Source organism: Dermacentor andersoni, chromosome 3 (assembly GCF_023375885.2).
Source record: "Dermacentor andersoni chromosome 3, qqDerAnde1_hic_scaffold, whole genome shotgun sequence".
Classification (NCBI taxonomy): Eukaryota; Metazoa; Arthropoda; class Arachnida; order Ixodida; family Ixodidae; genus Dermacentor; species Dermacentor andersoni.
Window position 1 is genome coordinate 196,668,674 of NC_092816.1, and position 23,748 is coordinate 196,692,421.

General features: G+C 45.8%; 1 protein-coding gene across 1 annotated transcript in view; it reads right to left on the reverse strand.

Annotated features, from left to right (window-relative positions):
• Positions 1-23,748, reverse strand: part of LOC126524077 (carboxypeptidase Q-like) — a 121,953-nt gene that overhangs the window by 7,811 nt on the left and 90,394 nt on the right. Inside the window, exon 7 of the mRNA XM_072287372.1 lies at positions 3,166-3,246. Within this exon, the coding sequence (XP_072143473.1) occupies positions 3,166-3,246 (81 nt within the window). The remainder of the gene's footprint in view (positions 1-3,165; positions 3,247-23,748) is intronic.

The following is a 23,748-nucleotide window of genomic DNA, read 5'->3' on the forward strand; positions in this document are numbered from 1 at the left end:
GGATCCTTCTGGCTTTATCCTATGTGGTGTATTCGCTTGCAATAACACGATATAACCCACCAAGTTTAGGGCCAGGCGTAAGCACACCGCTGCTGACGGCCTGTTGCGCCCTCCACTTCAAGCGTCGCCTCTATACGTCGGTGAAGGGGGTGCATTTCTATCCGCCATCAGAGCGACGATTCATTTTTTTACATGCATTTCAGATAGCTATTGTACCGTGCATAGTCTTTTCGCCTCAAATGTACGAACCTATGCCTAGAAGTGTGTCTGTATTTTTATTGTAGTCTGTATTCGAATATGTAGATTGTTGTAAGCGTTTTTTTTTGTGCTTTGGCGATATCATATTATTGTACTTTCTCCGTTTACCTAATTCCTAGAACAACGGCACGTAAGCTACGTTGAAATAATAAATAAGGAAATGAACCTCTTCGAAATGAGTCAAATCAACCTACAAGAATTTGTGAAAAACGTGAACCTTTGTTGCCGTACTGAAATTCTAAGCTATCCAAGCTATTATTTGATTTCATCCAGGTGTCAGGTAGGGCAACCGCATAGCAAGAAGTAATGAAAACCTATGCGTAGTTTTTCACTAATATTTGCATGTAAACTTGCGATTTGGCACTTTTCAACTTGAAACACTGAACTTGAGGCGGTTCTGGGCGGCAAGCTTCGTTAAAAAGAACTTTTAAAATTGTTTTATGTGGTTTCGGTAGAAAAGCCAATATTGCATTGGAAATTAGAGGCGCTGCATGCTTCATAAACGCTGGGAATAATATATAAAGGTTTGTGTTCTTGAAAGCATAAACATCCTTCTTTGTATTCACTCGAGATTTTTTCTCTTGAGGACGACTGAAGACAGTGACAAAATAAGTAAGCTAACTTCCAATAATACTCCCATGCTGGCTCATTCACATTGCATCCAAAGAACTCCCCCATCGGATAAGTGGATTTAGTTTTCTTTTTATCCATACGCCAGCCAGACGTGGCTCATTTTTAAATAAAAATACGAACTGTGCACGTTGTTTGCTTGCACTATTTGGCCCATTTCGTTGTGAAACGTTTCTATACGAAATTTGCTAGTTGTCGTCGCATATCTAGCTAGCATAGTTTCGGTTTGTGAATTGTGCTCGTGCTGAAAAAAACTAAATAAATAACTCCGACCACTCATAGGCTGGCTTGAGTGCTGTATTCTGACGTTCAGCAATACACTGTCGTCGTTTTTTTTTTCTCTGAGATGCCATCCTCTACAAATTGAACGCAACCATGTGCCTCCATGTGATGTGGTCCGCGTTCAGTGAGGAAACCTGCGCGCCTACTAGAACGAGACAGCCTCAAGTCATTTCGGTTTCGCGCACACGCTTTCACGCATACACCATATTTAATTCATGCCTACCCTTCCCCGTGGCTTCAAGCAATACGATAACACATCCCGCAACTGCTAGAATCAAGAGACCACCAGTGAGACCAGCTAGCTGATTGCACCTTGCTAATCGCCCACAGCTCCCGTGTTGGCATATATCTGCTTGAACCGATCCGCATTCCAGGGCTGGTAACTACTACATTCATATTGCGACGAAATACCCGACGCGCTACATTGAGACATGGGCCCTCCCACAAGGTACTGTGAATGAAATTGCATCATTGCTTTCCTATGACATCGTACTCCACCACGGTGCTTGAGCGATCGTTATAGCCGACCGCGGCACAGCATCTACAGCGCAGATCACAGTAAATATCAGGTAGCTCTGTGGCACCGTTCACCGAAAAGCCACAGTTTACTATTGCCCAGGCGAACAAGCCACAGACAGACTAAACAAAGCCATAGCTGATATGCGTTCCCTGTTCGTTCTCGTCTATCATCAAAACTGCGAATATGTTCTTCCATATGTTGATTTTGGCTATAGCACGGCCGTATAAGAGAGTACAGACTTTACCCCTTTCCATTTGCTACATCGCCGGAAGGCTGCAACAATGTTTAACGCAATCCTCCCACGCACTCAATGTCCCACCCTTACAATGGATGCTGCCGACTTTGCTCAAACCATCGAAGCACGTCAGTTTGCGCTCACGCGTGCGTATCCGCTATTAACAACGCAACCACGCACACCTGTACATTTTTTTTTTTTTGAGAGGTCACGTATAAGCCTGGCGTTAATATATGGGTGTGGGCACCAATCTTCCAGTATCGTTATTCGTAGAAACTGCGTCGCTACTACGAGTCAGCGACGTCACATACGGAGTGCTTCCCGAATGAGAAGGTGTGATCAACTGTTCCCGCGAACCACGCTGATAAGTCGTTGTTCACGTCTCCAGGATGAAGCCATAGCCCTCTGACAGCACTGATCTACGCATATCTGACCTGCTTCCCTCTGAGTTTGAATGTGGCTCTTTTCTGCGCATATCAGTTCGACAACGAGAATGTGCTTTGAGTGAAAGCAGCAATGCCACGTTCCTCTAAACTACTGGCATTAAATCAACTACTTTAAATAATTATTCGGTGCTAACAAGCAATGCTTATCATGTATGTTGGCTGATAGAAACGACGCCGACGAAACACTGTAACAACGCTACAAGGAAAGTTTGATAAGGATTAAACATCATCTACAACGCCAGCTGAAGTCTCTTGTGGTGGTGCGAACGTTAAATAGCGAACGTTCAGCATTATTTGCTACCACGTTCAGCATCTCATTTCTTGTGCTTTACGACCAGTACGCTAACCACCGTATCAGAGACGCAACTTAACTGCGCATGTCCATGCTTAGTCCATTTTGGACTTAATTTCAAGTAAGCCTGTTGTGAGCGCGTCGATTGAAATGCAGTAAGTTTCTATAGCACGTTTACACAATAAATCATTTAGATCAAGTGAAGCGTGGGCTTGAAGTTAAAATGCATTTCTGAATACGGTGGTAAATGCGTACAGTGGTTTGTGCCCAAATATTTCTAAACAATATCAGAAATTAGATTTCACATGAGGACTGTATGGATAATCAACTATATCTAAAAATGGTAATGGTCGTAGATGCACCACAATATAAAAAAGTTGTGCTTACGATTTGTATTTTTGAATATACCCTTTCACGTTTTTTTGTTCTGGTCAAGGCACTTCTGCTTAATATGAGTACATGACATTTCACCAAGAAAAATAGTTCACGAAAAACAACTCACCAAGCGCAACAGCCACACTGGTGATGATCGCAAGGAGAACTCTGTGCATGCTTCATTCAAACCCTCTTCATTTTTCCGGAACTACATATAATAAAACGGGGTGAGACTTGCAAAGCACTGGTGAGTGACTGGTGAGGGCTAGGTTTCGTAAGTTCCAGAAAATAATTGAAGCAGATAAACACACCATTATAACACAGCTAAAAAAACATTATCATTCAGTTGGGTAATTACTAGCTTCACTCTTTAATTATTTACCAGAGGCACAACTCCGGAATGTATGACAGAATTATGTCATTATTCGACAACATATTCGGTGTTAGAACCTTTCTGTTTAAACCAATAGACGTGAATACTGTCATATATATATTCTTGCGTTTCATTTTTTCCCCTAAGCACTCAGAGTCCGGCATTACATAGGGGGGGGGGGGGGGGATACAAATCAAATCAAATCTTTGTTTTCCATCAGGTGCTACAGATGGAGGGGCTACGGAAAAAAGGCTGCCACTTGGCGGCTTGACGAGTCCACAGACCCATATATAAGGCAGCCTCTAGACAGCACCAGAGCATAAACAAGCGATAAACAGATCAAGACACTTGATCAAAGCAAAATAAAAGAAAAAGTCCTGAGTCAGATCAATCAAACACAGTCAACACAAAAGAATGAACAAGCAATAAGCATATCAAGACACTTTATAAATGCAGAAGAAAAGAAAAATTCTTGAGCTAGATGAAACAAACACCAGAATAGATGAAATCACGTTAGTCAATGAGCAAACAGGTCTCTAAGTGTAACAGTGGGAGAACTAAATAAATCAGAATTCAGTGACTGATAATAGTTTAACAGAGATGGCAGAGAAAAACACAAAGGATCCATACCAGAATTCCAGCGTGGTACAGCAACCTACAAGTTTTCTCCACGTCTAGTATTATAACATTTCTCATTTCTTTCTAAATGTGCCAAGGCATCAAGGCTATGAATATTTTTTTTTCACTTCATGTTTAAACCGAGCACTCAAACGGTAGCGGTATAGCTTGTGAGCTGTAATAACATGTGCCCTGCGAAAGAATTCGGCAGTGGTTGTACTACAACGAGCATTGTACACGTGGCGTAGATACCGTTTTTGCATATAGAATATTTTTTGTGTGTTAGAGAAAGTAGTTGTGCCCCAGACAAGTTGGCAATAGTTGACGTGGGGAGAGAAAAGATAATTATAGACCAATATTTTTGTTTTAGTAGAAAGCATGTACCGGAGACGACCGACTACACCGGTTATTCGAGCAAGTTTGGCTAATACAAAATTCACATGCGATTCCCAGGACAGATTGGCAGTGAATATAACACCTAGACATTTAAACTGGTCAACAATGTCAACAGGATGAGAGTTTAAAACAATATCAGCATGAGGAGGAACAGGTTTATATTGCGGCCGGAAGACAACTGCTTTTGTTTTATTTTCGTTAATTTTCATGTAATTGGATAAGGACCATTGCTGCAGCTTGACTATGGTATCATTGCAATCAGTGATAAGTTTATCGATGTTATTACCAGAAAAAAATATGCTGGTATCATCTGCACATATAATAAATTTGGCGTCCTGATTAATGTTAATAATGTCATTTATATACAGGGTAAATAGCAAGGGGCCTAATATGCTGCCTTGTGGAACACCACAAGGCAGTGGCAGCCCTCGTGATCGCGTGTTGTTTATATGGACTACTTGAAATCGATGAGATAAATATGATTGCAATAACTGTAATCCACACCCTCGTATACAGTAAATGTCCAGCTTCTGCAGCAGAACATCACAATTCACCAGGTCGAATGCCTTGGAAAAATGAACAAATAGGCTGGTTACTATTGCCTTGCGTTCAAACTGAGTTAAAATATACTCTCTCTGTAAGCAGAGCTAATTCTGTAAACATATTCTTTCTAAACCCAAACTTGTGTTTTGTTATTATTTCGCAGTGATGTACAAAATTTACAAGCCTAGAGTGTATTATTTTTTCAAGGGGCTTAGAAAATATAGGTAAGATAGACACCGGACGGTAGTTGCCCAATTCATTTCGGCTTCCCTTTTAAAAAGCACTACTACTTTTGCGGTTTGCATTTGCACTGGAAATGTCGATGTCGTCAAACATTTATTAAATATATGCGTTAAAACTGGTGCAATAATATCTGCGACATACTTTAGTGGTTTTACTTGAATTTCGTCGATATCTCTACTGCTGCTGTTCTTTAAATTTTTTATTATTGAAATTACTTGCTGTACATTCACTGGCTGTAGAAATATTGATTTTTCATTCCGCGTGCTGATATATTGACATGCGTTTGAGGAGCTTCCTGGCGTACTAATATCTGTAAAAAAAATATTGAAACCATCAGCCAGTTCCGCCTCGTGCAAAACTTTGCCATCAATCGTTAGTTTAGAAATGCAGATACGTTGTTTATCGCGACGCAATAGCGTGTTTAATTTGTCCCAGAGCAACTCACTCGGCACATTTTTGTCGTCCAAAAAACGTGAGAAGTACTCTTTAAGTGCAGTACGCAGTTGTTTCGTTAGTTGGTTGCGACACCGTTTAAAGACGGCCAAACCATCAGGATTGCGGGTGTTTAAAAACTGTCGGTAGAGCTTATCTTTTGCTCTCATTTGTTGGTACAGTTCATACCTGACCCATGGCTTTCGAATTTTTCTACTCTTTTTACGTCTTTAAACACGAAAATGCGCATTGTACAATCTTTTGAAGGCATATAAAGAAACATTGTAGGCATTGTTAGCATCATGTATATTCAGGACCACACCAGTCTAATTGAAGCAGCTCATTCCTAAACGCGTTAAGAGCCGTATCGGTTACTGGCTGGTAAAGGCTGTCATCAGACGAACAGTTTAGAGTGTGGGCAACTTGTAAACAAAGTAACACGGGAAGATGATCACTAATGGAACATGATAGGGCGCCAGCTACTATATCTTGCGATGAAAGGTTTGTTATGAAGATGTCTAGTACTGACTCACATTCAGTTGTTATTCTGGTTTGTTCTTTAATAACGTTGTCAAATCCATATGACAAGAGAAGGTTGTTACAATTTGTACAAGTAAGTGTTGTAACACCCATATCAATATTATATTCACCTCCGGCGATCAGCTTATACTTGTTTCCTACAACAAATGAAAGAAAGCCTTCATAAAAATAAAAAAAATGTTGAAATATGCCCATTTGGCCGCAGATAACAGACCGAATATATTTCCTTATCTGCAATTAAAGTTAACACTTCATAGTCTGAAGTCACTGTGCTAAATGAATCAAGCAGTTCACAGTCCATTTGTTCCAAAGTGAGAATTGCAGTGCCACCTCCGCGACCACAAGCGTGGTTGATGTAGTCCGTATTGTAGCCTTTCATTCTGAAAACGTCACTCTCGTTCGTGCTCCATGTTTCGCTGAACATAATAACAGAAAAGCTAAAAGAAAATTTAGTGAAGAATTTTTCTAAAGAAAATATTTTGTTGCGGACAGATCTTGCATTTAGGTGTACACATTTTAGTACGGAAGACCTAAAATTAAATACCATAATTTTCAGGTCATCTGGTGAGTAAAAGGTGTGCTCATACATCTTTGCCCTCTTTCCTTAAGTATAGCACTCAGTACACACTTCATTTTGGCTGAAGGTGATGAAGGTCCGCGAGGCATTTAATATGGATTGCGTTTGCCCCATCCGTCATTCGCACAAGAACCTTCCCATGGGTATACCGTACATATTTGAACGTGGCCTCTTTTGCCTAATTTTTTGTAGCGAGAAGCAGTTCTCGGTTGTGTCTGGTAAAGTTTTCTTGGATGAAGATGTTTGGCTTACTGTGTTTTTGGTTGTTCTTCTTACTTAACCACGATTCCCTGATCGCCTGCCTTGTGAAGCGCATGATTATGCTGGGTATCTTATCTTTCTGAGCGGGCAGCCTGTGTGCCGAGACAATGTCCTGTTCAACGAGATGAGCCGCCTTGAGCCTATCGGCAACCTCATTCAATATCGTGAGCAAGTTGTCATCTTTCAGAGAAGGACCACTATGAACTTCCAAATTAAGCTGCCTAATTCTAAACTCAAGATCATTTAATTCTCGTCGAAGTTGTACCTGAGCTGATAAGTTGTTTTTATCCCTTTCCTCCAGTTCATGCACCTTCTTTCTGAGTATTCTAATCTCATTTTCTTGCACACCGATTGTGTTCTTTAAATCTTCAAAAATGGCAGACATGTGCATCATAGATTCTTCTATGGCGTCCACTCGACTTACGAGGGCTGGTAGGCTTTCAAGCTTCAGATTATTAGATGTAAGGATAGCGTTTATATATGCATCGGTCTTGCTTTCATCACTGCAGCTACCATGTGACACTGGGCTTCGACAATCTTGGCATCGCCACGCTTTCTTTGCAGCGTCAGATTTTCCTTTGAAAGACTTTTCCGCCAGCCTCGCACATTTTCTGAAATGGTACTCGTGTGCGCACTCTGAACAAACTACGCGTCCTTCGCTCTCAAGAAAGACCCCATTACAGGTGCAGCAGACGTTAGACATGGTTTTCACTGCGACAAGATGTCGCTAGAACCAACACATGAAAGTACACTACAGGTCTTTGGCAGCGACCGCAGCACAAGCACCAGCAAGAATATGAGTACAAACTAACCTGCACAGTTTCGGCAGCAGAGTAAGTGATTATGTTCGCTGGGTGCAGCTGTCGCTGCCAAATGAAACGCTTCGCCAGGTGCTTCCGATTATATACGGTCGATGGCTCCGTCAGGCGCGCAGGCGCACTCGATGCTTGCAGCGATGATAGCAGCAGTGATTTCGTGCGATGCCGGTGGTGCAGTAGAAGAGAGTAGAATGGTCACGAGTGGCAGGGAAACGCAGGCAGCCCACCGTGTCCGATGGGGCCGAGCAACGTCAGACGGTCCAGGTGAAGACCGCTCTCCGTCGTATCTGCACAGTTTCGGCAGCAGAGTAAGTGGTTATGTTCGCTGGGTGCTGCTGCCGCTGCCAAAATACAAAAATAAGAGACTTCAAAGGGGGTTATAAGCATGAGATGAAAACACAAAATAAAGAACAGAACTGTATTCAGCCTAAAGGAGATAAAGTGCATCTAGTAGTAGCACGACGTAATGATTGTATAATGAAATAACAGAAGATCGAACTACAACACTATTTAGAATAATGCAACAAATACATTACAGTGATCAAAGCGAGTAGGGTGCAGTCAGGATAGCATGGTATTTAAAAAAAATATGAGCTGGTTTTGCAGGTTTGCTTATTACGGTAGTTTAGGGAAGCCGATTGGAAAGAAGATAATTGCTTAGTCTAGATAATGAATCGTGAAAAGGTGTTCCACTAATTTATTGAAAAGACTAAAGGTGAGTGAGTGAAGAAACTTTGTTAATAATGCCTGCAGAACGGTTAGCCTTGCCCTGTTAGGGAGGCGTCACCATGACGCGGCCATGGCGTCTACGCGGCGTATGGCGCCTCTACTTCTGCCGCGGCCGCACTACTCCCTTTGGTTGACCATGCCTGCCCCGCTTTTGGGGTGGCAGCCTCCCTCCGGTTTCACTCGGTCGTTGCCTTTCGAGGGCCACCGAGGTCTGCTTAACGGCCTGGGCTTGGACATCTTGATCATAGCACCTCTTGCGGCCTCGAGCCTCGGCGGGATCGCTGTTATCGTTGCAGCATAGTGCGGATTCTTAGCACTGTCCCAAAGGATGTGAGCTGCAGTGGCAATTTCCTTTCGGCATACACAACACAGGTCACTAACATAGACACTTGGACACACGTGCCTCATGAGCACCGGGGTGAATAACGACCCCGTTTGAAGTTGTCGATACAAAACCCCTTCATTACGGGTCAAGCCCGGATGAGGTGGTGGCATAGTCTTTCGCTCTAGTCTGTACCACTTCACACTTTCATTGTAGGAAGTCATTTTGTCCTTGGTTTTCCACCACTACGACGGGTCGACTGCAGTAGCAGCGGCATTGTTGGTTAGCCCTCGCGCCACCACGTTCGCCGTCTCGTTGTGGCTTGCGTTGCCGCGATCCGACGCATCACTGCCCATGTGGGCCGGAAACCACTGTATCACGACACACCGATTTTCACTCGCGAGATCGACCGCACGCAACACACGCGCGGCTTTACCACACACCCTTGCTCTGGCGTAATTTCTCACTGCCGTCCTATAACCACACAGCACAGTCGTGCACTTGGGATCGGCGATGGCCAGGGCAGGCCACCTCCTCGGCTGGATGCGCCCCTTGAGTCCGCACACTTGCCGCTGTTCTCGTTGCACCGGTCGATGCCCCGACGACTGCAGCGGCGAATGCCTTTCTGTCATGTGGATACTCTGCCGCGTCCACAAACACAGTACCCCTGTCTTTGGCATGGAGATCGATGAGCGCCTTGGCCCTCGCCGCCGGCCGCTCTTTGCGGAACTCAGGATTCATGTTTCTTGCCGCCGGACTAACCCGTAGCCGTTTACGAACTGCCTCCGGTACAGGCACTTCTGTATTTTCGGGTCCCTTTTCCTTTGGCCCCAGGCCTAGGTCACGCAGCACTTGTCTGCCCGTTCTTGTTTCCGATAGCCGCGCGAGCTGAGCGGTCCTCTGCGCCTCGGCGATTTCCTCCAGGGTGTTATGCACTCCCAGGGCAAGGAGCTTGTCGGGGCTTGTGCAGTCGAGAAGTCCGAGTGCAGCCTTGTACGCTTTGTGTAGAGCGCACTAATCTTATTTCGCTCGCACTGCCTCCAGTTGTGGAAAGCAGCAACGTATGTAATGTGGCTTATAGCGAAGGATTCGATTAGCCGGGTGAGGCTTTTTTCCTTCGTGCCTGCTGTTCTGTGTGACACTGCCTTGATGAGGTGGATGGCCGTAGTGACTTTGGCCGCGAGACGGTTGACCGTCTCGCCGTTGACTCGTTTGCGCTCAATCAGCATCCCCAGCACTCGGATCTTCTTGACAACCGGGATCGTGTGACCGCCGCTCGTCTTGATCTTTATTGTCTCTTGCTCTCTCGCAGGTTCGTTGCCTTTCGTCTTCCTAGTTGCTCTTTTTGGAAGAATCAACAACAACTCAGACTTGCTTGGGGAGCAGATGAGCCCAGACCCGTCAAGCTGCTCGTCGATAGCGTCAACCGCCTCTTGCAACGTACTCTCGATGTGTCCGTCGCTTCCTCCTGGGACCCAGATCGTTATGTCGTCGGCACAGATTTTGTGTCGGACCCGCGCGACTCGCGAGAGGCGCTCGGCCACCCCTATCATTACAAGGTTCAAAAGTAATGGCGAGATGACCGAGCCCTGGGTGGTCCCGACACTGCCGAGCTTCTTTTGGAGCAGCAGGTCACCGGCGATGATTTAGGTAGGCCGCTCCATCAAAAAATCCTTGATGTACGCATATGTTCTCTTTCCCATGTTTAGCCGTGACACCTGGGCCAGGATCGCAGAGTGTCTCACTTTGTCAAAAGCGCTCTGCAGGTCCGAACCCAAGATGGCTCGCTTGTCTTTCGTCTTGGTAGTGTCATCGAGGATTTCATTTTTCACTTGTATCATGGCGTCCTGAGTTCCGAGCTTGATTCGAAACCTGATGACGGTGTTTGGGTAGAGCCCCGAATCTTCCAGGTACCTCTGCCACCTGTTCATGAGTACATGCTCCAACGATTTGCCCGCACAGGACGTAAGCGAGATCGGCTGGAGGTTCTCAATGTTGGGTGGCTTGCCCGACTTGGGAATAAAGATGGTCTTGCCTGCTTTCCACTGCCGGGGTAGTGACCCGGCTCGCCAGCAAGTGTTGAAGTATGTCGTGAGGTTCTCAATTGCCGCTTCGTTAAGATTTTTTAGCACTCTGTTCGTAACGCGATCGGGACCAGCAGCAGAGTTGCTGTTGAGATCGTGCAGGGCAACCCTTACTTCCCATATTTCAATGTCTCGATCTCGTCACTCGTTTGCTTCGCCTAGATAGTCCGGGTGCGTTTCTGTGGGAGTGACCGGCAGGTACTTGTCGTCGAGGCATTTCTTCACTTCGTCTTCCGCGTGCTCGGTCAGCGCCCTGTGGATGATCTTGGCCAGGTTGTGGTTCTGGTGAGACTTGGTCGTGGTCGCATCCAAACGAAGCCTCAGCATACTCCACGTCTTGCCGCAGTGCATCTGGCCGTCCGCTGCGTTACAAACCTCATTCGATTGCTGAGTGCATAGCACTCTGCTGTGGTACTCGATCTCGCGGGTGAGTTCGGCGACCTTCTTGCGTAGCTTTCTGTTTGTCCGCTGAGTCTTCCGCCGTGACAGGTTGGACTGCTTGGCTGCGATGATGTGGGCCAGGCGGCTGTCGACCCTGTGGACACGCTCGTCCGTCTTAAATTCCTTGGTGGCCTTTTCTACCTTGTTTACAATCTCGGTAGTCCATTCCTCAATGTCTGTAATTTCGGTCTGCTCGTCGGGTAACAATCCTCGAAACGCGTCCCAATCAGTAAATGTATGTTTCCGAAAGCTTCTGCCGATTTCATCGTTACCACCGAGCGGAACAGCGACCTCCACAATGTAATGGTCACTGCCCAATTCGTGGCCCGTGTTTCGCCATTCAAAGTCCGCCATACCGCCACCGTTACCCCTGACGAAAGTGAGATCTCGCGTTGTGTCTCGGGTGATCGAGTTGCCGATTCTTGTAGAGTATGTTGGTTTGGTGATAAGACTTAGTCCCAAGTCGGTAGCATCTTGGATTAAGTTCCTGCCTTTTGCCAATGTTTTGGGGTAACCCCAGGCTTGATTCGGCGCGTTAAAGTCCCCGCACATTACTAGCCTGTTGTCGGGCCCCGCAACCTTGCACGCTTTGTGTAACAGTGCTTTGAATTTCTGCTTCCCGTGTGACAGGCTACTGTACAGGTTTATCAGAAAAGTGCTTTCCTTATGCTTTTTACCAGTAACCGCCTCTATCATGGTGTGCTCGATTGTGCTTTTGCTCAACAACTCGTGCTCGACGTACCTGATGCCTTTTCTCACCAAGGTGCAAACTCCCCTGCCGTTAGTGCCGGTCGCGCCCCGGAGGCTTGGCGGGCTGGCGTGAAACCGGTAACCTGAGAGCTTGACTTCCTCAATGAGGGTCTCTTGCAACATGATGATATCTGGCTTTTTTGATACTTGTTCTAAGTGTTTCTGAAGTACAGCCTTTTTTCCAGCAAAACCGTTGCAATTCCAATGCCAGACCAGGAGGGCCTTCACTGCTGTTGTGGTTGCGGGGGTTGATGTCATATCCATAATTACTGAAAGTTAGCCATTTGCGTCGCCTAATTTTGTACTGTCATAGTTAATTGCTGGCACGTCTGTTCAATTGCTATGACACGGTCGGGGATTGTAAAGGTGATTGTAAAGGTGCGTGTAAATGTTTTTTAGTCCGTGCGAAAGTTGAGTATACCTCGAGTTCGTGGTCAACACGGGCGGAGATGCGGGCTGCTGTTTGAATAAATTTGCGTGAAAAGGCACTGTCACGGTAATAAACACTTTGCAAAAAAGGATAATCGGAAAATTTTTCTGCGGATTACGGGAGTTAAAATGCCAAGGGTTCTCTTTATGGATGACAGACTGTGATAACGAGAATATGAGGATGAGACGCATCTAGCGGCTTTATTTTGAATCAATCCCAGCATGTGAGTAAGGTAAGCTTGATGTGGATTCTATATGTTAGAAGCGTACCCTAATGATGGCTTAGTTAGGCTAATCATGTTCTGAGGTCTGGTGCCGGAATTAGCAATGCCTAAGCGACGTTTTAGAACGCAAAGCTTTCTAATACCTTTGCTAGTTATCAGTTCTACATAATCATTGCATTTTAGATTGGAAGTGGACAGGACTGAGTATATAATCGACCATACTGTTTCAACTGCAGAATTATTATTCAGGTACACCTTAGGAAATAAATTGAGGTTCGGACCAAATTTAATAGTTTACTTTTCTGCATGTTAATTCTCATTTGCCCACTTCTGCGCCATTCTGAAAGAGTCGTTAAGTCGCATTGAAGCGTTAAAGTGTCGTTTTGGTTTGCTATTTCTTTATATATTACGCAGTCATCAGGAAACAGCCGTATAGACTGCATGTTAGTCGATATATCGTTTATGTAGATTAAAGATAACAGCGGTCCGAAACTGATCCTTGTTGGACTCTGGACTTTACATGCATGTGATAAGATACGTAGTGATCGATTTTACCGCTCTTAAGTCTGTTGGTTAGAAAGCCCTTAATCGAGGTAAATGTTTTGTCATCCAGCTATGGGCTACCTAGTTCTGTAAGTAGTCGTTGGCGACGGACGCGATCGAATGCTTTAGAAAAGACAATAAAAATTGCACTGATGAAAAATTACCCATTGATGGAGTTGAGTAAATCGGCTACTAGCTCAAACAACTAGGTGTTACAGGATTGGTTTTTCTTAAAGCCGTCTTGCATTTCAAAAAGTAATTTATTAGATTGAATGTGAGGTAATATTTGACTGGATATGAGATGCTCAAGTAGCTTGCAGCAAATAGATGTAAGAGAAATGGGACGCTAATTATTAGCGAAGTGTTTGTCTCCAGGTTAGAACGACAGAAAGCTGAACGAGTAGGTAAGGATTCATAACGCAAACAGTAGGTGAGGCGTGCAGACAGGACGCAAAAGTAGAGAAACGGACGGCGTTCGTACTGTCCACTTCTCTACTCTTGTGTCCTGTCTGCACGCCTCACCTCTTTTTTGCATTATGTCTCCATATGTTTGTCCCCAGGCAAGGAATTATTTGCGCAATATTGCAGTAATCTGGAAGTCCAGTGTCCAGTGACTATTCAAAGATTAGTGATAAAATGTACGATGAATTATCTGAAGTTAACTTCAAAATTCTTGCGCTAATACCGCCCGGCCCAGGGGATGTTTTGCATGGAAGCCTCTTTACTGCGCGTGCTACGTCTGTTTATGTTATCGAGATAGATGGCAACTGGCGCGAAATTGCTTGCACTGGAAGCATCGTAGATTGTAGTGGCAGCTCGTGTGAGAAAACTGAAGCGAAATGCTGACTGCAATTTTCAGCAATTTCTTCTATCGAGAGCAGGTCCGCCTTTTCACGTTTGAGTTGTACGCTCGATAGCTTTTTATTCGGATTTATTACCCGCCAAAATTTTCAGGGTATATGATCATCAGATTAGGCAATGTACATTTAAAGTATTTGTTTTTAGCTTCACTCACTGAGGTTTCGGTAAACTTTGACATCTTTTTGTAGTTTTTGCAGTCACTATCGGTAGTTGATGTGGAAGCTTTTCTCAATGCCCCTATTTTCTTGTTAATAGTTCTCTTGGCGTCCCGTGTGAACCAAAGATCGTCTGCTTTGAACAACAGAATAAACATTGGAACGCAGGATTCTTCAATTTTTTTGAATTGTGTCTTTATATAGAAACCAACTGTGGTTAAATGATCGGATTGCGAACTTGTGTAGGAATTCGGCCACAAAAGCCGTGAACATCCGGTTCATTTTGGCTATATCAACACAAGCACAGTCAAGTATTGTTTTCATTTCCTTTGTTTTGTTTGGTCGTGGTACCTCGCGAGCTAATTTAGTGCACCTCATCATTTTTGTATGTATATAATCGTCAACATTCCCAATATTCCGGACGAGTGCTATCTGCGGCCCCGTTCTGTGTGGTTCGGTTCTTTTCATTATATATATTGTAAAGGAAAGAGGAAAACAATCAGCCGTCCGCGAGAACGCCTGTTTACTTCTGCCTCTTCTTTGCTCGCGCTCGCTGACCGAGCGCCCGCGTCATCTCTTCGTCTTCGCAATATACACATATATCTTTGCGCTGTTCTGAAGACGTGTCCGCGACATTATTGTTAGCGGAGGAAGTTGCGGAAAGGGAAACAGGTGCAATTTCAGAACACTTGGCCGAGCGATAAAGTGCGTGGGCGTCGACGTGCTTGTTTCCTGAGTGGTAAGCGACGCGAATATATTCTTGCAAACGTAGCGTCCAGTGCCCGCATCGACCCGACGGATCCTCTAATGAAGCCAGCCAATAGATCGATTTGTGATAGGTGACGACATCAAACAAGTAACTACAAACGTAAGGGCGAAATTTCTGCAATGCCCAAACAACTGCCAAGCGTTCATTTTCGGTAACCGAGGGCTTGCACTCTAAGTAAGGGCATGACTCGCATATGCAACTACGTACTCGGAGAACCCCGTATTCGTTGGGCAAATACGGCCACAAATCCGATCCCACTCACATCCGCGTGTATCTCGGTTGGAGCGGTAGGGTTGAAGTGACATGTAATGGGCAGTGAACTCAGGAGACGACACGATGTTGCGAAAGTCCAATCCCATCCTGGTAACCAACCAGACAGATAGCCATCGCCGGTGAGCAGCTTCGTCAGTTGTGTCATTATGGATGTGCAGTTCTTCACAAAGTGCTGAAACTATGAGCACAGACCAAGGAAGCTGCGGAGCGCTATCACGGCGGTAGGTTTCGGCAATTCTGCAACAGCACCAAGCTTCTGCGGATCGGGAAGGACGCCGTCTTTCGAAACTACGTGGCCCAGTTTGGTGAGTTTGTGAGCTCTGAACCAGCATCTCTTGGTGTTAGGCTGAAGTCCAGCGCGCATAAAGCAGCTCAATACTACATAGAAGTAACGGATGTGACTGTTATCGAAATCAGGGGAAGGAACGACGACGTCATACAGGTAGCGCAGGCATGTCATCCCTTTTTGCCCACACAAGACACTGTCCGACATCATTTCCAATGTTGCGGCGCATTACATAGGCCGAAGAGCATAACATTCAGTTCGGACAGCCCGTCGTGAGCTACGAAGGCGGATTTCGGACAATCGGATGGTGCCAGAGAGACCTGTCAATAACCGGACTTTAAGTCTAGTGATGAAAAGAATTGGCGCCTTGCAAGCAGTCCAGGGCATCATCGATGTGGGCCAGAGGATACATATATTTGCGCGTAACTCTGTTTAATCGGCAGTAATCGACGCAGAAGTGGATCAAACTCTCCCTTTTTCTTGACAAGAACAGGCGACGACAATGGACTGCAGGACAGCTGAATGGTGCCGCGCTAAAGCATGTCGTCGACTCGTTCGGAGACCATACGACGCTCAGCAGGGGATACGCGGTAAGGGCACAGTCACAGAGGCGCTTTGGAGGCGGTGCCAATTGGATGGCGAACAGTGGGCGTTCGGCCTATTGACGTCTTCTGGCAATCAAACGATCTAGGAAACTAATGTCTAATGAAACTAATGGTAGTTTATCGCGGTGCGCCTTTGCAGATTTGTCGTTGATGGCGGAGCCAAAGATACATAAAAGTGGGCGATCAGGCGCACCAGTAGAAAGTGTCAAGGCACTAAGTTCGAAGTTGTCCGCGTCGTCAAGGCACAAAGATAGAAGATACGTCGAATACCTGAATTGTACCTCGCAGAGCAATGTCGGCGGAAGTGGAACTGGATTTATAACAAGCTAGGATGTAGCGCCATTGTGCATGTCACGAACGGCAAATGGAAACGTGAGATTGATGCGGTGTTGAACAGCCTTGGAGGGTGTAAATATAACTATGGAATCACCAACACCGGCACAGGACACGGGGACAACGGCTGCGCTACTGGGTGGCATGTTCGTTTCGTTGGAGACAAACAGCTTTTCCAGCGTAGGTTCAGACAACGCGGAACACAACACAGAGAAAGCCACTTCGTCACGAATAAAGTCAATAACAGCATGATGGCGAGACCGAAAATCGCAACCAAGGATGAAATCATGCGAACATGTAGGCCGGTAGCACAAGAAACTCAATGGGATACACAAAATCTTGAATGACGGCGGGTGCTGAGCAGGCGGCTAACGGCTGAATATGGTGTGCGCTGGAGGTACGGACAAACAATCATTTTCATGTCGTAGTAACCTTCCTAATCAAGAGGCAAAGTTTCGTATCTCTCACTGAAACGGCTGCACCAGTCGGCACAAACTCAAAGGTACAAAAGACATCCACAAGAACTGCGATGAGGTTTGCCGGAGAAATTCCAGGATTAGAATTTTGTGACGAGGACTCAGTTCGGGCCAACGGAACTGCGGCACCTAGTTTTTCGCGTCAGAAGGGCAGGGTCGAGGGCGCACGGGTAACAGAGAGCGACGTCGGGGTGTTGGGGACGGGCGGCTAGCTGAGGGCAGGTATTCGGGCACAAAGCATCGTTGTAGCCACGCTCCGCCGTTAAAGCAGTTAGGATCGTAGGCAGACGGGCGCATGGCGTCAGCTTGAAAAGGGAGGCAACGGCGACAGAAGCGTGCAACATGACTTGCATAACCACGAAAATAAAATATAAGGTGACCATCCGCAGTGCCCCATGGATTCGAAAACGTCGGCACTCGCCAGCTGAACGGACGTGGGGGTGGCCGAACGGGTGCCGACGCGGAAGAATAGGTTGGTTGGCGGAATGACCCGGCATTGACAACTACGCGTACGCCAAGCGTGCAGACTCTAGCGGTGGCGGACGAGCGAAAGGCAAAGCGTCAGTGATCCCTTCCTGCATCACTTGTCATGTGAGTGGGGCCAGATCTGCTGTCTGTGCTGGCTCGGGCGTGCTCGATAAAACAGAAAGCTCTCGGCCGACCTCCTTACGAATGAACTGCTTGATCTGAATCAAGAGTGCATTCTGATCGCTCGGAGTCGAGGCCGATCTGCCAGTTACCTGACTGAAGGTCAACTGAAGAATAACACTGCGTAATATTGAATAATGATACTAATAATGATAAATAATGGGAGCGGTTTCACGTCTTTTTGGTGATCTTGTTAAGTCACCGGTAGTCCACGCACAATCTCCAGCTCTCATCTTTCTTTTTAACAAGAACCACACGAAAAGCGCAATGGATGCAGTATGGCTGGAACATATCCTTGACGAGTATCTTGTTTACCTCCTTTTGTATGACGTGGCGCTCAGCTGGGGATACCCGGTATCACCGTCGGTAGATCGGATAGGCATCGCCCAGTGATTATGTTCTGCTTGACAGCGCAGATTTAACCCAGAGGACGGTAAAAAAGGTCAAAGACACAGAGAAGGCGAAGAAGAGCGTCAGATTGATGGGGCATAAGGTGTGGAGTGATCATTTTCTTCAGGTCGCTAAGAGACAGTGGATGCACAAGATGGAATATTAGAGGTGTGCGAGTGAACATCAGGTGGAGACAAGGCCGAGATGACGAAGTCGTACGAAGACGTCAGCATGCCGAGGGAAATGCCCTGTGGAAGGATATCTGAGCACATACCGAAATTCAGCACAGGAAGACAAGCAAGATTGTCACGTAGGGTTATAAGAGTGTGTGGAATACCAACACTGCGTCAACAAAACGGCAGTGAGTGGAGCGTGCACATAGTTACTGTCGGGTACTGCTGCAGAGGGCGTTACAGAAATGCAAGTCACGGCTTGCGGCGGCGTACGGGCGTGTTATGCAGAAGAGAGCGGGCTCTTAACCGGTCCCGGTTGATCAATTGCACTTGTTAGGTCAACCTGTATGGTAACAGCGGAACAAGCCATGAGGGCGGAGTGGGCTGATAAAAAGTCATTGAAACAGCGACATCATTGACATCATTGAAACAGCGGGCGAGGACGGTAACAAAACAGAAGCTTGGCGGTCAGCAACAGTGACACGCGCTGTACATAGGCCAACTACGGGAGACGTACCACCATCGGCCACACGGAGAGCACGGGATGGGGCAGGGGTCATAACTTTATCCAACTGCTGACGGAGGTGAGACCTCATAAAAGAACTATGGGCGCCGGTGTCGATCAAAGATGGAACAGGCAAGTCATCCACTTGACCGTCGTTCAGGTTGTGATTGGCAACTTGATGGCAGGTCGTAATAGTAGCGTGACCTACAGGAGCTGCAGCCGTCAGTTTCTCGCAAGAAGACGCCGGGAGTAGGACGGGGACAGTAACCGCGTGGGGAAGATAAATGAGAAGGTCGGCGTGGTGGCGCGCGAGAGTGGCTGTACTGGGCGGTGGTCGTAGTGCTTCAAGACTGCCATTCACGAAACCTTTTGTTAACGTGTTTTTCTTTACCTATTATACCTGTATTCTTTCTCTCTTTTAATGTGCGAATATTTTTATTCACTACTCCTTCGTGTAATGCACTTCGGCCTTCGAAGTATGATAAACAAATAAATAAATAAATAAATAAATAGCGTTCTCGGCAGATTTTGCTGGATCAACTGGTGTAGGTACCTGATGCTGGCTTCGGGGAGGATTGCGGAAGCATCAGAAGCTTGCTCGAGAAGGCACATGCCAAGGACTTCCACAATGCCGTGAAACGTGTCCGATACGTCCACATGATAAGCAAATTGGCTTGTCGTCAGGCGTCCTTCATGCATTGGGATCGCGATAATTGGGAGTAGGACAGTGGCGGTAGAAACGATTGAAGGCGGCCGAAGGGTAAATGTCAGGACGGCTCACAGGACAGATTGTTTTAATGTCCACGTTTGCCAGTTCTTGACGAACAACGAATTGTATACGCGATATGGTCGGTTGAGGACCCTGTGCTCCCCTTGCTTGAAATGTGCGGACGATGCGCCTTCGACTTCGCGTCGAACGATTTTGGTGGCAGTCTATGACGTTGAAGGCTGAGTGGATGTACGAACCACCTCACACGTTGATGTCAATGGCGTGTTCGGAATGGAGATGAAATTGTGGGCAATTCGTCGGATTGTAGCTTGCTCGAAGCGTCGAGATTCAGCAATAATCGCGTTGACTGTCGAAGAGACTTTAGACCCGATCAGGTTAAACGCGTGGTCGCCAATTCATTTCAGCACGTGCGGGACCTTAACGGCTTCTGTCATTTCGGCGTCAACTTCTTAACAAAAGGCCAGCGCATCCTGAATGTACGTCTCGTACGGCTCGGTAGGCGTCTGCACACGCGAAGCAAGTTCTTTCTCGGCGGCACGCTGGCAGCCTGCCGGTTGGCCAAGCAACGCGCGAAGTTTCTTCTTCGATACGTTACAGCTTGTGAGCTCATCGTCAATGTTATCGAACCACGCCTTCGCAGTTTCCTTTAGGTAATGAATTACTTTCGTCTGTATCAAGGTCGGCCCCACCTGTAATTTGCGCTTACGCACTCATGCGGAAACTCCAGAAGCTTGCTCGAAAAGGCACATGCCAAGGACTTCCACAAGTTGTCGGCATCGTCGCCAACAGTGCCGGAAAAGGTCCCAGGATCATGGGGTGAAGTCAGAACGATGGGTGGTATGGCGGCCACCGCTAACGCAGTTTCGCCGCCGGAAGACATGACTGGAATGGCGACCGATGCGGAGCCCCGTCTTGCTTCAGACCCCTGGCACCTCCGCCAAGATGTTGCATTGAGGCAGACACTACGGGGAAACGTATTTACAATATATTTACAAGGAGAGCAAGCACTGAACCCTATGGTCGAGTGCGCGCGCCAGATCAAAAGCGTCTTCTTCATCCAGGCTCCTGTAGACAAATCTTACCGTAAAAATGCGCAAAAAACAAGTTTTCACTGACATTTCGTCAATGTCCACTAATTTAAACGTTCTGGATCATAAGTAGGTAAACTAACCTGCGAGTCGATTCACTCAAGTACACTCAGACTCCTGTAGACCCGTTAGTCTGAGACGGAGTGAACCCTAAGCAAAAATGCATTTTGTGAATTGGTCTTTCTGAGTTTTTTTTATTTTGCAGGCCTATGCTTTACCCTAATTTTCTTTCTGACAGGATACTACGAAACATTTCGCATAATGTCTGTATAAGGTAGCTTTCTGTTCTGGCAGAAATAGTGTACTGCAAAGGGTGCATTCTACTCCGACACTGCGTGCATATCGCGCTAATGCGTCTCTCGTTTTCCCTAAATTGGGCAGGTTCCATTTAGAATTTCTCCCTGCTCAGCTGGCAAAAATTTTACGCAGTTCGTGGAATGTGAAGCGAGTTAAGACAGAAATTACGGTATAGACTGTAATTACTTCCGAAGTTTAGAATTCGCCTGGACATCAACGAGAAAATCAACTAGACAGAAAAAATATAGTCTAGGTGGGACTCTCCATTCAAAGACTACACCGAATAGGTTACGGGCTTCGAAAAGCGCTTGAAACTATGTAGAAAACAGATTTCGTAATTATCGCTAAACCTCTAACAGTCCCGTAATTTTTTAATTATCAAAATGCTACTACAAGTCTTCCGTGAAAGAAGTCACCTGACGACACCTCTTGAACATAAGATATCCTTGTTAGACGGCATCTTAAAATGTTCTTTATTCCTGTAATCTGCACAATACTGGGGAGGCTACTTTATCGGCGAAAAAAATTAGAGGAATGTGTTTCAATGGATCCTTGGGCTTACCTTTATGGGTGGACCGAATATTTCCAACGTGCTTTTTCATTACATAAAAAGAAGCTTCGGTGAAATATTTTAAAGGTAAGCTTGCTGGTGAATTTCCGGCACGTGTCTTTTCACTAGCATTTGTTGGAATACCGCAGAAGCATAGAGGATTGCTACGAACTGAGGAAAATATAGAGGACAGTTGGCCAGAGCTGCTGAAAGCCCATTGGCTAGCTAGCAGCAGTTGCATTCGTTCGATGGAGGCAGGGAAAGAAAGAGGGGGGTGCGACCACCTGAGCGTAAAGCGGCAGAGACGCATTCGTGACATCCGGGAAAGCAGGTGCGTTTCAGTCTGGGTGTCACGCAGGCATGTAATGTGGATTTGTATGAAAAAAAGGCACAATAAAGAAAAAAAGACAATGGCTTACCGTGCCAAGCTTAGTGCACAGTGAGCAAGTGACTAGCAGTGGGTTTTACAGAGTGCGTTTTTTTTTTTAAGGGCGAACGCTTTAAGTGGCTCGTTGCAATGGATCATACTCAAAAAAAGCTGCGTCGAGTGATGCGAAAAACCAGTGATCCAAAAAAATATAATCATTAGGAATGGCTATTATTATAATGAAACGAAAAAAAATGAACGAGAGAACAAGGTAAAAAAAGAACAAAGAAAGAACGAAAGAGAAACAAAAAGAAATACGGAAATAAAGAAACAAGGAAGGAACCTTTAGGTAGCGTATTAGGTGATCGCATGTGTTGTTGATGAGGTGAACCTACAGCGCCATACGTTTACGTCACACTGCGGCTGGTTTTGTCTTGCAAGTCTGACTCCTCCGATCCTCCGAGCTTAACGAATTACCACGTGTGCGGCAGGCTTCCGCCTTCACGTGTTACAGGAGTGTTACATGGTGCCAAACTCCTGAAGATTCTACGAAGCCGAACAATTTGTCGCGGAACACCGGAACGACCAACTGAGCCGATGGGAGAAATTTCAACTATGCTTTTTTAGTAATTACTCAAGGGAAAAAATTCTTCGATAAACCATTGTGCCCACTGAATCTACCTATTTCATTGTAAAGAACTCCAAGTCGGTGAAAAAATAGTATCTGCCAGAAAGATCACAAATAAAAGACGTTCTCTCCTATCACAGTATGTGCTTGATGCCTACTGCATGGAACTCGCCATTTCTGTGAAGATGACTACCGCCTTATCAACTCTTCCACAACTGACAATTGAGCTAATAAAAAGCTGCCACTGAAGCGGTGATATTTGATGTCAAGTATGACCTGGTTGGTAAAGAACCTAGATGAGGTAACCTGCACGGACTACACATGGAATTTTCGCCGTTTACAGAGGCCTGACCTCTGTTTAGAAATAAGCGAAGGGGAAAGAAACATTGTAATACCTATTCCGATTAGGAATGGCGGTGCCTAATGACCATCTACCTTCTACCATCTACCATCTACCAGCTAACATGAAGCTTCACAATGATGCTTAGAGGGCGCTGGTTCCTCCCGCTTACTGTGGTGTCAAATAAGAACACTGTTTGAAATGCCACGTTGTGCGTTTTTCTCAAATTAATTGTTTTCTTCTTTCGTAGTATTTTGTGACCATTCATGATGCAGGGAGTTATGGTTGCCACCACTACAATCGCAGCATGCCTTAGTAAACCGGCGTTGATTGGTGTTGGTGTGGCATCCCCACTTCATATGTTTGTTGTATGGTTTTACTTTAGAGCTCTTCAGCGCTATTGTGCAAGCGTCCAAGTAATGAACTGAAGCGTGCTAGTTGGGATTGAACGTCTGTACAGAGAGCAAAAATGCAGTAATTTCTCCGTAGCTTTTTGCTTGCGCGCACATTTGCGAATGCGCTAGCATATTTATGCAACATTATGTTCCCTGTCGTCATAAATATTAGCATGTTTTTTTGTAATCCCGAAGCATACGGAAATCGCATGTAACTCATAGAGAGATTTGCTTTGTTCTGGCGGATTGCCTGAAGCGGCTGAAAGCACTATCCACAGCAAATCGACATGCGTCCAAGCAGCTAATTAACATGCTAATAAACCCTGTTTTTCTTTAGTGCGCACGTTCAAACTGCGGAATTTAAGAGAACTTGTGATGTCATCTGTACTTCCCAGAAATTGTGATGTTCTTCGTGCCATTCAGATGAATTTCCGTGCCATTCGTTATCCTGTCTAACTACAAGCGCTATGTCAGATAACTCCGAAATGGAAGACAGCAAATTTAATATAATATTACAA